General features: G+C 51.4%; 1 protein-coding gene across 1 annotated transcript; it reads right to left on the bottom strand.

Moving 5' to 3' along the window:
• Nucleotides 1-116: 116 nt before the first annotated feature.
• On the bottom strand, nucleotides 117-14,934 carry B9D2 (B9 domain containing 2). The gene is made up of 4 exons (XM_049787218.1): nucleotides 14,730-14,934; nucleotides 14,230-14,321; nucleotides 3,829-3,954; nucleotides 117-511 (listed from the first exon to the last, which is right to left on the bottom strand). The coding sequence occupies exons 2-4, from the start codon at nucleotides 14,315-14,317 to the stop codon at nucleotides 198-200; spliced, it is 528 nt and encodes a 175-aa protein (XP_049643175.1). The 5' UTR covers nucleotides 14,318-14,321; nucleotides 14,730-14,934; the 3' UTR covers nucleotides 117-197.
• Between the last annotated feature and the right edge of the window lie 1,554 nt (nucleotides 14,935-16,488).

Below are 16,488 nucleotides of genomic sequence, written 5' to 3' on the forward strand. Positions count from 1 at the left end.
GCGGAGATACGGGGTCAGGGACTCAGAAAAAAATCTCTTTATTGGCCATTTCTGTGCCACGATTCGCTCACCCACCTGGGGATCGCAAAGTGGCTCCCCCAAGATGGATGGATGGGTGGGTGGGTGGGTGGCCACTGGGTGGTCCCAGCCCAGACAAGCCCGCGTGGTCAGGTCCCGCGCGCGCCGGGTTTCGGGGTTCAGCACTCGACGCCGTAGCGGTCGAAGTGCCGCAGCAGCAGGCCGAGGTCCAGGTGCACGGTGCCCGCGGCGGCCGTGCGCAGGCGGTAGCGGTCGGCCCCGCTGTACACGGCGTCTCCGTGGAGCAGCTGCGGGCCTCCGCCCACGAATGTGCGCGCCAGCTGCTCGCGCCAGCTGCCCAGGGGCCGCCAGGTGGGACAGTCCAGCCGGTGGCTGCCGGGGCTGCTGGGCACGTGGCAGAAGCCGTAGCCGGCGAGCTGGCAGCGGCCGAAGCTGTCCTGGGACCACACTTGCAGATGGAGCCGAGGCCAGCCTGCAGGGCAAGGGCAGACGGGGCTTGGGGTAAAGGGGAGGGGGCTCCGAACTCCTCTCCAAACCCTGCCTTGGGCCTCCCGGGAAAGCTGGGAATCTTCCTGATTCTTTGGGCCCAACCTCTGGGTGAACGCCCCTTGCAGGTCTGTATCCTCTCAGAGAATTGCTCAGGCCTAATCCTGATTGCCTGCCGCTCAGTGTCCTCCCCAGGGTCCTCGCTGGCTTCCTCTGACTCAGGACCCTCCATCTGCCTCCACCAGACAGCTAGAAGCAGTATGCCCCCCATACATATATATACACTTTTGGAGATCCAGCCCTCTTCACCCTTTCTAGCACCTAGCCTGCCGGATTTTTTTTCCCAACTGGGGGCTAGTAGCATGAAGGAGCAGACAGAAATTCCTGCCCTAGACACGGGCACAGAGTAAATAAGCAAATTACAGGGTATGTGGGGAGGTGGGGCGGGGAAAAATCCTACAGCTCGGTACTCTGGGCACACAGGCTGCAGGGCAGAGGGGTGAGGGGCGGGGTGACACAGCTTGCAGCTGAGGGGAAAGGGAAGGAGCCAGAGACCCAGCTTGGACTTGAACCCTAAAGAGGGGGACCATGGAGAGTGGAACCTGACTCGAGAGAACTCTGCAGGGGTGGGGAAAGAGGGCTGAGGATACAGTCTGGACAAATGGCAAGGATGGGCAGATGGGGGTACAGGGGGCATGGAGAGGAGTTTAGGGAGCATTTTAAAAGAAGGGCCAGTGGGTTAGGGCTGGAGCCATAGCATAGCGAGTAGGGTATTTGCCTTGCACGTAGCCGACCCAAGGTTCAATCCTTGGCATCCCATATGGTCCCCAAGCAGCACCACGAGATATTCTGAGTGCAGTGCCAGGAGTAACCCCAGAGCTTCGCTGGGTGTGGCCCAAAAAGAAAAAGAAGAGCTGACGGAGCTCTCCTTGAGGAGAGTTAACAGGGGTCATGAGCAAATGCCAGGATGATACTCTCTACGGGTTCTGGTGTTCACAGAGCTGAGGGGACAGTTAGTCAGGACCCCAACTCCATCCCCCTCCCCGAAGCAGACAGAGGGGAGCTTCAAGCCCACATCAACTGAGAGCACATGTGCCTACCAGGCCCCTGACCCCCGATTTCCGTCACCAGCACCAAAGGCCCTGAACACGTAGGGAATAGAGAGCCCTTAGCTCTCCAGCCCCTGCTTCTCCAGCTCTGGGGTGGGGTGGAGTAGGGATATGACTTCTAATTTTTATTTTATTTTATTTTTGGTTTTTGGGTCACACCCGGCAGTGCTCAGGGGTTTCTCCTGCTGTACACTCAGAAATTACTCCTGGCAGGCTCAGGCGACCGTATGGGATGCCGGGACTCGGACCACCAACATTCTGCGTGCAAGGCAAACGCCCTACCTCTGTGCTTTCTCTCCAGCCCCATGACTCCTAATTTTAAAACAGAAAGAGCTGGGCAGGAGTAAGAAGATCAGGAAGGGCATTTGACAGGCGCAATTGGATCCTGGGTAGCCGATATTGTCTCCTGAGCACTGCCAGGAGTGATTCCTGCACATTGCTGGGTGTGGCCAAAAGACAAAATGGAAAGAACAGAGTGACAATACAGGGGTTCAGGCATTTGCCTTGCAAGCAGTCAACCCCTGGTTTGATCCCTCACACTTTTTTTTTTTTTTTTTTTTTTTTTTTGGTTTTTGGGCCACACCCGTTTGACGCTCAGGGGTTACTCCTGGCTATGTGCTCAGAAATCGCCCCTGGCTTGGGGGGACCATATGGGACGCTGGGGTATCGAACCGCGGTCCGTTCCTTGGCTAGCGCTTGTAAGGCAGACACCTTACCTCTAGCGCCACCTTCCCGGCCCCGATCCCTCACACTTTTATTTATTTTTTTTTTCCTCCCCTCCCTCCCTCTTTTTTTTTTTTTCTTTTTTAAGTCTTGGTTGGCTTAGGGATGCTGAGGATGGGATGCCAGGGATGGAACCTGGGTCTGCTACATGCAAGGCAAACACCCTACCCGCTGTGCTATCACTCCAGCCCCTCCCCCAGACTATTTCTGAGCAGATTTTCCTCTTCTATGGCCCCAAAGGCCACCAGAAACATATTTTCCCCTTTTTTTTTTGGGGGGGGGGCATACCTGGAAATGCTCAGAGCTTACTCCTGGCTCTCCATTCAGGAATCACTCTTGGCATGTTCGGGGGACCATATGGGATGCTGGAGATCAAACCCAGGTCAGCCACACACAAAATAAATGCCTTACTAGCTAGCTGTATTATCACTCAGGACCTGATTTGCCTTTTTTCCCATTGGTTTCTTTATTTTGTTTTTGTTCTGGAGTCATACCCGGCAGCTCTCAGGAGTTACTCCTGGCTCTGTGCTCAGAAGACACTCCTGGCAGACACAGGGGACCATATGGGATGCTGGGATTTGAACCACCGTTGGCCCTGCATCGGCCATTTGTAAGGCAAGCGCCCTACCTCTGCCCTATCTCTCCGACCCCTCCCATTGGTTTCTGGGTCACAACTGGCAGTGCTCAGGTTACTCCTGAGATCAAACCTGCGAAGATCAAACCCTGGTTAGTTACGTGCAAGGCAAAGACCCTACTCACTGTGCTAATGCTCTAGCCCAAACATTTCCTTTTATGAATTTTTGGCAGTCAGGAATCAAACCCAAGGCCCAGCATATCCACTAGCAGTCTTTGCCTCCAAAGAATATTTTTGGGGGGAGGGTTGAGTTTTGGGACCACACTCCCTAGTGCTCAGGGGTTACTCCCGGTTCTACACTCAGAAACCACTCCTGGCAGGCTCAGGGGACCATATGGATGCTGAGGATTGAATACAGGTCGGTCCTAGTTGACTGCATGCAAGGCAAATGCCCTACAGCTGTGCTATCGCTCTAACCCTCTCCAGTGGACTTTCTGTCTTTCTCTTTTCTGCCCATTTGCCTCCAATGTATCTTTACTCCAGCCTGCTCCAAAGCTGAAGAGCGGGGTCAGAGTGACAAGACAGCGGGCAGGGAGCTTGACTTGTTTGTGTCAACCTGGGTTCAGTCCCTGGCACCTCATGTGCTCCAAGTCTCGCCAGGAGTGATCCCTTAGTGCAGAGTCCGAGGCCAGTCCTGAGCATCACCAACAAACAAAAACTCAGAAGCGCTTGATCTGCACACAGCAGCCAGCCCTGCCCTCGTCCAGGGAGGCCTTGCCACTGCATCTCCAGGGCCAGGCCTGGAAGCTCCACGGGAAGGGGAGGAGCAGGACTTGGTGCTCCCAATCCCACCATCCTTTCAACACATTCTATCCCCAGCCTCACCCCAGAACTCACCTTGGAGGCCTTTCGTGGCAAAGTGCAGGTCAATGGGATGAGACCAATAGGCCATGTCCCCTATCTGTGGCGAGTCCACCTGAGTCTGGCCCTCCCGCACACCGGACAGGAGTTTCCATGCTGCTCCTGCAGAGAGAGTCGGGGTACACGGATGTAGGGGGTATGGAAGAGGCATTGGGCCAGAGGATGTCCCCCCCACCCCGATTCTCCCTGACATTTGGGGACAAGGATCTCTGGAAACCCAGCTGGGGTCCTATCTTTTGTTTGGGGGTCACTCCAGCAGTGCTCAGGGGTTACTCCTGGTTCTACACTCAGGAATCACTCCTGGCAGTGCTCCAGAGAACATAAGGGATGTTGGAGATTGAACCCAGAAACCCAGGATGGCTGTGTACAAGGCAAACACTCTACCTGCTGTCCTGTTGTTCCAGCCCTGCTGGGTGGGGTTCTGGAGCCCAATGTCTCAGTAAGAATCCTGGCACTCAGGGCCAGAGAGATAGTTCAGGGGTTAAGGTACTTGCCTTGCATGCACCCACCCAGGTTTTATTCCCAGCACATGTATCCCCAGAGCCCCTCTAGGAGTGATCTCTGAGCACAAAACTAGGAGTTAGGCCTGAGCACAGCAGATAAAGCCCAAACCCCAGCCTCCAAAAAGAAGACGCCCAGGGCTGGAGTGAGTGATAGCACAGCAGGTAAAGCTCCTGCCTTTTATGCAGCCAACCTAGGGTCCAGGTACTATCTTTGGTCATTCTCCCCCCACCCCACGCTTGCCAGGGGTGATCTGAGTGTAGAATAAGCCCTGAGCAATGCCAGATGTGACCGCAAAATGAAAACAAAAAAAAACAAAAAAAAAGTGTCTCAGGAAGCAGGAGATTGAGCTCAAGGAGTGAGAATGCCTGCAGAATTGTAGGAATTCATGGGGCTGAAGAGATAGCACAGCGGTACGGCATTTGCCTAGCACACGTTTGCCGATCCAGAATGGATCAAATCCCACCATCCCATTTGGTCCCCTGTGCCTGCTAGGAGGGATTTCTAAGCGCAGAGCTAGGAGTAACCCCTGAGCACTGCCAGGTGTGACCCAAAAACCAAAAAAAAAAAAAAAATAGAATTATAGGAGTCCTAGCCCCACACGATCCCCCAAGCACCAGCAAGACATACCCTGGGAGAAGTTGGTCACGGAAAGGGTGAGCTTGGCCCACAACTGCCAATCTGCAGCCAGCTTCAGGCATCAAAACATAATCCTTGCCCTCCCTCAAGGAAGGCTCCAGGGGCCCCCAAAGTCTACCAAAGTGTTTCAAGTGCCTGTCATCCAACTCCAACCCCATCAAAACCTTCTCTTAGGACTTTATGCCCTAAGAACTTGGCTCTGTGACCTTGCTGGTCACCAATGTTCAAAAAGAATGTCTTCTAGAATATTCCCACGGTAGCAAAACCCCAAGTTTTTGTTTGTTTGGTTGGCTGGTTGGTAGGTTGGTTGGTTGGTTGGTCTGGGTGCCACACCCAGCAGTGCTTAGGGATTACTCCTGACTCTGTACTCAGGAATCATTCCTGGCAGGGTCGGGGGACCCTATGGGGTGCCAGGGATAGAACCTGGCTTGGTCATTGCAAGGCAAGAGTCCTCCCTGCTATACTATCTCCCTGACCCCTGGTTATGGTTTTTGTTTTTGGGCTACACTTGCTGGTACTCAAGGCTTACTCCTAGCTATGCACTCAGGGACCACTTGGGGGACCATGTGGCCCTGAGGATGGCACCTGGGTCAGCTGTCTGCAGAGCAAGTGACTTCTCCAGGTCCCAAAGCTTTTTTATTGGTGATGGTGGTTTTGGGGCCACATCCAGGGGCACTCAGAGGTTACCCCTGGCTTTGTGCTCAGAAATCAATCCTGGCAGGCTCAGCCAAAGCATTTTATAAAATAAGGATAAGGGGCTAGCAATAGTCCAGCAGGTAGAGCACTTGCCTTGCATGTGATTAACCCCGGGTTTGATCCCAGGCATCCCACTTAGTCCCCCTCAGCCTGCCAAGAGTGATATCTAAGTGAATCCAGTAGGAGGCCTTGAACATCTCCAGATGTGGCCCCGAAACAAAACAAAACACAAACTAGGGTCCAGACTGCTCCTTCTATCTTGTGACCAGCTCTCTGGAGTATTTGGAGGGGCTAGAATACACCCAGTGGTGACATTCAGGGACACTCCCACCTCTTGCTTGAGATGGGGAATCTGTGGGGTTAGGGATCAAACTCCGCCCCTTGGAAAGCCAGAATTGGAGATTGTTGAGTTCTCTCTGGCCCTGGTTTTTGTTTTGTTTTGTTTTGTTTTGTTTTGTTTTCCCTTAATCTCAGAGAGTAAATTATCTGGATCTTGGGATCTCATAAAAGCAGGCTAGAGTCTGCCTCAATGTGGAGCCCCGAGTTTAATCCTAGACACCAGATGTTTCCCCTCTGCCCCAAACCAAACAACAAGAACAACAGACATGTACTGGTCTGAGTTGCTGTTTCTCTCAATTATTAGGGTAATGGCTCAGACAAGGATCTTTAGAATTGAGAAAAAAACTGGCACCTCTGGTTTTTTTTGTTTTTTTTTTGGAAAGTGTTCTTCTCATTAGTAATATCCAATAGGCATCCTTCGAGGGGGTGGGAGAAGGAAAAGGAAGCTGTTTCAAATGTAAAAGCTTCCTTCAAACTCTCCTTGGGTGTGGCTCTGGATCCTGGGGTGATAATATCTTTCTCACCCGCTGGGAACCCTGAGCTCCTCTACCACTGCCAGAAAATTTTTCTGTTTATCCAGCAGAAATCTGAAAAGATATTTCAGTTCTTTTGGGGGGTGGGAAAGTGGTTCGGACCACATCTGGCTGTTGCTCAGACCTTACTTCTGGCTTTGTGCTTGGGGATCATTCCTGATGGTGCTCAGGGAACAGAGGCAGGGCCGGGATGGGCCTGGGTCAGCTACAGGCAAGGCAAATGCCTTCACCTCCCAGACCATCTGAGATTTTTTTTTTTTGGTTTTGTTTTCGGTTTTTGGGCCACACTCGGTGGCACTCAGGGGTTACTCCTGACTCTGCGCTCAGAAATTGCTCCTAGCAGGCTGGGGGAACCATATGGAAATGAGGGAATCAATCGAACCCGGGTCTGTCCAGGGTCAGCAAGGTAAATGCCCTACCACTGTGCTATCACTCTGGCCCCTAGAACAATTTCTGAGCGCAGAGCCAGAGTAATCAATCCCCAAGAGTTGCCAGAAGTGGCTCAAAAAAACAAAAACAAAAACAAAAAAAAATAGAGGGGCCGAAGGCCAGAGAGCTAGTACAGAGGGTAGGAAGTTTGCCTTGCAAGGTTGCCAACCTGGACTCAATCTCCACCATCTCACTTGGTCCCGCTGAGCCCATCAGGAGTAACCCCTGATCCTACAGAGCCAGAAGTAAGCCCTAAGCACAGTTGGATGTACCCCCCCCCCGCCCCCAGCCAACAAAAAAATAGAAAAGAATTCTACAAATTGAGAGGAAAAAAATGTTGATGGGACCCAGGGGCCAAGCAGTCTCAGGCGCATTGAGTGCAAATAAAAATTGGTCAGACCTAAATACCCAAACCAGAGTCAACTACAACAGAATCAAGAGACCCAAACTATAACAAGCTAAACACAAAATGGACCTGTTCCACTAGCAGTCCAGGGGCTAAAGGTGGAGTTATAGGATACATGCTGGGAACTATTGTGAAGGGTCCCAATTCACTGTCATTATGTACCTGAAATACAACTGCGAAAGACTTGTTATTCACATTGGTCTCAATAAAAAAAAAATAGAAAAGGAAACCAGGGTCCAGAGAAATATACTGGGGTTAAGGCGCTTGCCTTGCATGTGATCAATTCAAATTCAATCCCTGGCACCAGAGAGGGTCCCCAAACACTGCCAGGAATTAATCCCTGAGTGCTGTGGAGTATGGCCCCAAAATTAATAAGAAGAACTAAAAATAGATTGGTTTTTGTTTTATGTTTTTTTTTTTAGGCCAAACCTGGTGATGCTCAGCGCAAACCCTTATTTCTGAGCTCAGGAATTATTCCTAGTGGTCCTGCAGGGGCCATATGGGGTGCTGGGGATCAAACCCCGGTCAGCCATGTGCAAGGCCAATGCTCTACCTGCTGTACCATCTCTCCAGCCTCATTGGTTTGGTTTATGGAATCAAGTTTGGTTTACAGCATTAAGAGCATCAGGCCCAGGGGCCTGAGTAATGATAGCACAGCAGGGAGGGCACTTGCCTTAAATGTGGCCGACCTAGGTTTGATCCCTGGCATCCCATATGTTTCCCTGAGCCTTCCAGGAGTCATTTCTGAGGGTAGAGCCAGAAATAAGTCCTGAGCACTGCTGAGTATGCCCCCCCCAAAAAAAAACAAAAAACAAGCAAACAAACAAAAAGACATCAGATCCAAAATAAAGCTGCGCCAGCCTAGATTTCCCAAGTCAGGCACATTTGCTTGCTAAAACCCAATGAACTCTCACTGCTGGGAGTAAACAGTTTAAATGGATGTAAAGAATCTCTTGAGTGAATGTGTCAGCGAGACTTTGGCTCCATCCCTCACATGTTTCTGGTAACCCGAAACTTGAGTTTTATAAAGTGAACTGAGTGACGGAAAGTCAGTGATGGTCCAGATGACTCCCAAATCACACAAACTGCTGAAATGTGAAATTCCTCAACTTAGGTTTGCTTTTCGCTGCCCGATGCAGAAGAAATCAGAAAGCTGAGCCTGTTGCTAAACATGCCCTATACCGCCTTGAGCAATTGCATTATGAGGAAGCAGATGGCCTGGGCATAATGAACAATTATTTAAAGTCTTCCAGTCTGAGGGGTAACAACACACCATGATCTTAACTGCTTACTTCAAAGTTTTCCATAGAAATCAAGGGGCCAGGGAAATAGCACAGTGGGGAGGGAGCTTGCCTTGCAAGTGGCCAACCAGGGTCCGATCCCCGGCATCCCACATGATCCTCTGGAGCCTGTCAGAAGTGATTCCTGAGAGCAGACTCAGGAGTAACCCCTGAGCGCTGCCGGGTGTGACCCCCCCCCCAAAGAAAAGAAACCCAGGTTCAAGTTCAAGCATTCCATGGTCCCCCAACATGGCCAAAAGTGGGACTAGCTCCTGAGCACTATCAAATATGACCCCAGTTCTGCCTTCCAAAATATATGGTTCCTCAGGACCAGCGAGGGCTCAACAGGCTAGAACTCATTCTATCCACTTAGAATGCCTGGGTTTGATCCCAGGTACCACTTGGTTTCTCAAGTGCCAGGAGTAACCCCTGAGCACAGAGCTGGTAGTAACTCTGAGTATTGCTAAATGTGACCAAAACTCGCCACCCACCACCACCCCCCCCAAAAAAAAACAAAACAGGGGGAGAGTGATTGTACAGTGGGTGGGGTCTTGCCTTATATGAAATTGAGCTGGGTTCAATCCCTGGCATCCCATATAGTCTCCCAAGCAATATCAGCAGTGATTCCTGAGTGCAAAGCCAGGAAAGATGCCTGAGCACTGTTGGGAGTGACTGCAAAAGTAAAAAAAGAATTCTTGGGGCCAGAGCGGTGGCACAAGCAGTAAGATGTCTGCCTTGCCTGCAATAACCTAGGATGGACCAGGGTTCGATCCTCCAGCGTCCCATATTGTCCCCCAAGCCAGGAGTGACTTCTGAGTGCATAGCCAGGAACAATTTCTTTTTTTTTTTTGGTTTTTGGGTCACACCGGCGGTGTTCAGGGGTTACTCCTGGCTGTCTGCTCAGAAATAGCTCCTGGCAGGCACGGGGGACCATATGGGACACCAGGATTCGAACCAACCACCTTAGGTTCTGGATCGACTGCTTGCAAGGCAAACACCGCTGTGCTACCTCTCCGGGCCCCAGGAACAATTTTTTTTTTTTTTTTTGGTTTTTGGGCCACACCCTGTGACGCTCAGGGGTTACTCCTGGCTATGCGCTCAGAAGTTGCTCCTGGCTTCTTAGGGGACCATATGGGACGCCGGGGGATCGAACCTCGGTCCGTCCTAGGCTAGCGCAGGCAAGGCAGGCACCTTACCTCCAGCGCCACCGCCCGGCCCCCCCCAGGAACAATTTCTAAGCGAAGAGTCAGGAGTAGCCCCTGAGCATCACCGGTGTGCCCCCCCAAAAAAATACCTAAGAATTCTTTTTTTTTTTTTTTTTTTTTTTTTTTGGTTTTTGGTTTTTGGGCCACACCCGGCGTTGCTCAGGGGTTACTCCTGGCTGTCTGCTCAGAAATAGCTCCTGGCAGGCATGGGGGACCATATGGGACACCGGGATTCGAACCAACCACCTTTGGTCCTGGATCGGCCATACCTGGTGGCACTCAGGGATTACTCCTGGCTCTTCATTCAGAAATCGCTCCTGGCAGGCTCCAGGAACCATATAGGATGCCCGGGATCAAACCTGGTTCCGTCCTGGGTCAACTGCATGCAAGGCAAATGCTTTACTATTATGCTATCATCCCTGCCCTGATTTTCAGTTTCTTTGCTTCCTATTTCACTCTGGAGAAGCTCTATCCTCTCTTAAGCACATCTTCTCCCCTCACATCTTTTTTTTTTGGGGGGGGGAGGGAGAGTTTGGGGCCAAATCTGGAGGTGATTCTGACTCTGCATTCAGGATTCACTACAGGTGGGGCTCCGGGAACCATGTGGAACACAGGAGATCAAACTTGGATCGGCTGCTTGCAAGGCAAACACCCTCCCCGCTAGCATGCCAGGCCCTGTTTCCCTCACATCTTTATAAATAAATCTCAATAAAACTATCTTGTGGGGCCGGAGTGGTAGCACAATGGTAGGATGATTGTCTTGCATGCGGACCCAGAATGGACCTGTGTCCTTGGTATCCCATATGGTCCCCCAAGCCAGGAGCGATTTCTGAGCACAGCGCTAGGAATAACCCGAGTGCCACTGGGTGTGGCCCAAAACTAAAAAAAAAAAAAAAAAAAAAAAAAACAACTATATTGCTTCGGTGCCAGTGAGATAGCTTGGAGGTAAGGTGTTTGCCTTGGTCGGTGGTTCGAATCCTGGCGTCCCATATAGTCCCCTGAGCCTGCCAGGAGCGGTTTCTGAGCATAGAGCCAGGAATAACCCCTGAGTGCTGCCGGGTGTGACCCAAAACACCCCCCCACCAAAAAAACTATCTTGCTTCACATACACATACGCGCGCGCACACACACACACACACACACACACACACACACACACACACACACGAATTATAAATTAAGTATGTCACTAAAGCTAATGAAAATAAGAAGAATAGGGGCCGGGCGGTGGCGCTAGAGGTAAGGTGCCTGCCTTGCCTGCACTAGCCTTGGATGGACCGCGGTTCGATCCCCGGTGTCCCATATGGTCCCCCAAGCCAGGAGTGACTTCTGAGCGCATAGCCAGGAGTAACCCCTGAGCGTACCGGGTGTGGCCCAAAAACCAAAAAAAAAAAAAAAAAAAAAAAAAAGAAAATAAGAAGAATAAAGTCTTCAAATAAATAAAGATGTGCTTGGGGGTTATGGGAAGGTGGGGAAAAAATAAGATGTTTTCTGGGCTGGAGAGATAGCACAGCGGTAGGGCTTTTGCTTTGCATGACAGACAATGGTTCGGTTCCCTGTACCCCATATGGTCCCCTCAACCCTGCCAGGAGCGATTTCTGAATGCTGAGCTAGGAGTAACCCCTGAGCGCCTCTGGGTGTGACCCCCCCCAAAAAAAAACCCGATGTTTTCTGTAGGAAGAGGTATAAGGACTAGTGCTGTGCTTTTTATTGGGGGGAGGGGCCACACCCAGTTTGATACCGAGGATCAAACCCAGGTCTGTCCAGGGTCGCTGGGTGCAAGGCAAATGCCCTAGCCACAGTGCTATTGCTCAGGCCCTTGGGGTTGTATTTTTCTTAGGAGGAAAGAATTTTCATTGTGTTCTAAGGAAAACCCAAGGATTGTGCAAGGGGAATTGGGAAAGCCGGGGGGCAAAACTGAACGTGGAAAGAAAGTTGGAGAAGGTTTGTGGGAAAGAGTCGGTTGGCCCAAGAAACCTATTTGCAGAGCAGGGCAAACAGCTCATTACCCTGCATCTGGTCTTCATCAGGAGTCCCCCCTGTCGTCATGGGTGCCCCTCCTCTCTCCCGGACATCCCAGGCCCGTCCTCTCCATGGCACAGGAAAGATGCCAACTAGTTAGATACTTGCGGACACCGTCATTTTGCCCCGCTGGCTTTAGAACCAGCTCTGAGCCTCTAGCTGCTTGCCATGAGATGATGCTCTCCCTCCTCCCTCTCCGTCGGGAACTGATTTCGCTGATGCACCAACTAGCAGAACCCAGAGGAACCAGTATCGTTTCCTCTCTGCTACACCCCGTCCTGGTCCATGGCTGTTTTCTGCACTCACTGCCACCCTCTGCCCTCTGCCCCTCTAGAGCCTCCCAAGCTATCTCTGCCAGTATCTTTGTGCTCCTTTACGTTCCCCATCCTGACTCCCTTCATCCTTCTTTCTAGAAGTGGTCCGCTTATTATTTGTTTATTTATTTATGGGTTGGTTTTTTTTGTTTGTTTGTTTTTGTTTGTTTTTGTTTTTGGGCCACATTTGTTAATGCTTAGGGGTTACTCCTGGCTGTGAGCTCAGAAATTGCTCCTGGCTTGGGGGACCATATGGGACACTGGGGGACTGAACCACAGTCAGCCACATGCAAGGCAATTGAACCACATGGGTCAGCCACATGCAAGGCAAACACCCTGTCACTACGCTATCACTCTGGCCCCTATTTTTGGGTTTTGGACCAAAACCAGCAGCTCTGGGGCCGGCGCAGTGGCGCTAGAGGTAAGGTGCCTGCCTTGCCAGCGCTAGCCTAAGACAGACTGCGGTTCGATCCCCCGCGTCCCACATGGTCCCCCAAGCCAGGAGCGACTTCTGAGCGCATAGCCAGGAGTAACCCCTGAGCATCACAGGGTGTGGCCCAAAAACAAAAACAAACAAACAAAAAACCCAACAGCTCTGTTCAGGGGTTACTCCTGGCTCTGAGCTCAGAAACGATTCCTAGCAGGCTTGGGGTACCCTATGGGATGCTGGGGATTGAACCTGGGTCGGACACGTGCAAGACAAATACCCTACACACTGTGCTATCTCTCCAGGCCCTATTGGTGATCCACTTTCTCAAAGGAGGGTCCCTTATCCTCCCAACCCCATCCTGAGCTTATCACCCTTTCTTCCTAACCCTCTGCTCCTGCCACTCACTCTGTCTCTTTCTCTCTCTCTGTCTCTGTCTCTGTCTGTCTCTGTCTCTGTCTCTCTCTCTCTCTCTCTCTCTCTCTCACACACACACACACATTTTGCACAAACTTCATGTGCTTATTTGCTGTCTTCCTGATTGTGTCCAGCCCATTTCTTGGACAAACAAATGATCCTAGGAGGTGGGTGATAGTGTGACCCCCACTTCACAGCAAAGAAGCTGACTTTGGGAAGGACAGTTACTCACCCCTGCACTATTTGTGTTAGACTTGCTGTGTGTCAAACCTTGGTTTCTATGACAGGGTCCCAACAGGGCTCTGAATACAGCCCACCCCAGGTGGGTTCCGTGCATTGCATGGTCCCCTGAACACCGCACAGAGCAGGGAGTGCTCCCAAGCACCACTAGATAGCCCCCCTGCAAATAAAATGCACAGAATTAAGGTTCTAAAGGATCCCCAGACACTCCGAAGATGGTGAGTGAAAGTCAAACAGCTGATTTAGGGCTCAGTTGTTGCTTTTGTGAAGTGTTTCAGCCACATTTGGTGGTGTTCGGGTTCACTCCTGACTGCGTTTGAGGATCATAGGTGGTGCCAGTGACCTAATGAGGATTCACCAAGCACAAGATAAGTGCTTTTTTTGTGTGTGTGTGGGGGGTGTCACACCCTGCAGCGCTCAGGGGCTACTCTTGGCTCTGCGCTCAGAAATTGCTCCAGGGGACCATATGGATGCCGAGATTTGAACCACAGTCCATCTTGGGTCAGATGCGTGCAAGGCTAATGCCCTACCGCTGTGCTATCTCTCCGGCCACCACAAGGCAAGTGCTTAATCCCTGTACTAGGTCTCCCGACCCCAGGAGTCAGCTTTGAGAAGCGGGAGTGTGGGGTGGAATAGGGGTCTAGCCTAAACTGCTCAGGGGTTGTGCATTAAGGAAGGGAGAGCCCCCAGAAATGGAAAGGGAACTTAGTCCTACACTAACTACTTCAGCTGCCAAGTTTCCTGTTCTGTCCCTTCTACTTTCCAATCACCCTTTCTCCAAAAAAAGGAAAGAAAAGACATGGAACGAGAAAAGATTCAAAGAGAACAAAAGAGTGTGGTCAGGCTGGGGAACTCCTGAGAACAGCATGTAAGGGTGGAATCTATGACCTAAGGGTGGTGGTGGGTAAATGAACGAGCAACAGGAGTACCTGTATGGATGCCCCACTTGCAGAAAAGGCTATTTTCCGAGAACCCGGTGGCCCCCAAGATCTGCCCGATCACGTGCACCTCCGCCATGGCCCTGAGAGGGGGAAAAAAAATAAAATCACAGCCTGTGTAGAAGAGGATAATTATAACTCGCTCTGATTTGTGATTCCCACCCAGCAAGAGGCAGCCCTAGGAATGCAAGCTCTCTTCATCAACCCAAGCCACGGCGTTGATTAACGGTGCTTCCATCTGCCTCCTTCGGTAGCGCCCTAAAGTGGGGTGACCGGGTTGAGGAAGCGAGTAACTACCCTTTCTCATCCCAGCAAAATAAAAACAAGCATTTCAATGGGATGAGCAGAAGCCACGCCCCCATGCTTATGCCCCGCCCATAAACAGAAGACCACGCCCTCCCAGTCGAGCACGAAGCGCATGCGCCCTAAAGGCAGGTCTCCCTTAGTTCTCCCTTAGCCCCGCCTCCAAATCCGCGCATGCGCTTTCCTACCTCAGCGCTCCTAACGGTGAGGAAGGGCCGAAGTGGCGGTCGGGGTTTATAGTTCGTGGGTCTGGCTTGTCTTTCTGTCCACGGGCGCGAACCTTCCAGGAAAGGCTCGCGCCTCTCCCCGGACCTCCCCAGTCACGAGAAAGCCGAAGCGCCGGAAAAAAACCTCCGAAGCCACACCCGCCTCTAGGGCTGTTGCTGGGGCAACCGCAGCCACCTCTCCGTCTTAAGCCCGCCCCCTCGAGTCGCTCATTGGCTCCCGATATCCTCTCGGGGGCGGGGCAATTGTGATTGACGTCGTCACGACCCACTCTCCGGCCACCAGCCAGCGTCCCGCCATTTGGGGCGTGGCTGGGCCGCTGCCATCTTGAGTGTGGCGGAGCAAAGTTGGCGGGTTCTTCTTGGCAACAAATGCCAATCCATCTAAGCTCCTTTGCTCAGGTCCTCTCGCAGATTCGTTCCCATCAGGGCCTCAGAGACTTAGATCTGGGCTAAGGGGCCATCGCTTTCCTGTCTCTTAATTGGAAAAAAATAGCTAAAAAAACCAAACCCCTCATTCAGAGAAGTTTAGGGAGGTGGGTCTCCTTCCCTTTTTTGAGTTCTCGAGGCCTAGTAAATCTAACTTCTCAGAAGTACAGCCCAGTTCTGAGTAATGTGGGGGTGGAGGGATTGAGGAGAAAGAGTCTGAGAAATGAGGAACCGAAGCTTCTTTATCTGCAGAAAATCAGATTTTTTTTCTCTCTCTTTTTTTTTGGGAGGGTTGGAATGGGAAGGCCACATTTCGACAGTGCTCAAGGAGGATTTCTGGCTCAGGAATCCATTGGGGATGCTGGAGATGGAATCTGGGTCGACTGCATGCAAGGCAGACTCCCTACCTGCAGTATGATCGCTCTGGCCACTGAATTCTTCTGTTGTTGTTGTTTTGGGGTCACACCCAGCGGCACTCAGGGGTTACTCCTGGCTCCGTGCTCAGAAATCGCTCCTGGCAGGCTCAGGGGATCATAATGGGATGCCGGGATTCGAAACACCATTGGTCCTGGTCGGCTGCTTAGAAGGCAAACGCCCTACCTCTGTGCTATCTCTCCCTCCGGTGGCCCCTGGCCGTTGGATTCTTGAATACTAGACACATGCAGTACCTCTGGTGATCTTTCAAGGCTCTGGTCTGCAATGGGTGGAGGTGGAGGGCACAGGGTGACCTGAGTCAGAGGCACAGCGAAAGTTGAGGGGCTGCTGTGATTCAAGCCTTGTTTCTTTCTCCAGATAAGCTCCAAATGGGACTTAACTTCCTTAGTGCTTTTTAGAGAGGGAGCTAGAGCCATCACACAGAGCAGTGCTCAGGGTCACTCTTGTTTCCTGGGGACTATGTGATTGATGGTGGGGATTGAATTAGGGTTAGCTGCATGCAAGGCAAGTGCCTTAACCTATGTACTTTTGCTCCAGCCCCGTTAGATATTATTTTAAACACAATGGAAATTACAAATGTTAATCACCAATGACTGGAGTAATAGAGGGGAGAGCACTGTCAAGAATAATTGCTGAGTGCAGAGCCAGGAGTCAGCCCGAGCATCACGGGTAGGCCCTCAAACAAAAACAACCTTAAAATTTGCAAATTGGGGCTGGAGCAATAGCAAGGCACTACTTGCCTTGCACGCGGCCGACCCAAATTCAATTCCTGGCATCCCCAGTCAAAGAAAGGACTGGAGAGATGGTGAAGCAGATAAGACATATGGGGCCAGAGCATTAGCACAGCAGTAGGACATTT

The sequence above is a fragment of the Suncus etruscus genome, chromosome 14 (assembly GCF_024139225.1).
Source record: "Suncus etruscus isolate mSunEtr1 chromosome 14, mSunEtr1.pri.cur, whole genome shotgun sequence".
Lineage (NCBI taxonomy): Eukaryota > Metazoa > Chordata > Mammalia > Eulipotyphla > Soricidae > Suncus > Suncus etruscus.

What these genes read in the sequence shown, in the direction of transcription:
- B9D2 (XM_049787218.1), bottom strand. Translation starts at nt 14,317, where the DNA reads ATGGCGGAGGTGCACGTGATCGGGCAGATCTTGGGGGCCACCGGGTTC. An exon ending in CAAGTGGGGCATCCATACAG is followed by an intron (nt 3,955 to 14,229) that starts GTACTCCTGTTG and finishes CTCTCTCTGCAG; the next exon opens with GAGCAGCATGGAAACTCCTG. An exon ending in TGCCACGAAAGGCCTCCAAG is followed by an intron (nt 512 to 3,828) that starts GTGAGTTCTGGG and finishes CTTGCCCTGCAG; the next exon opens with GCTGGCCTCGGCTCCATCTG.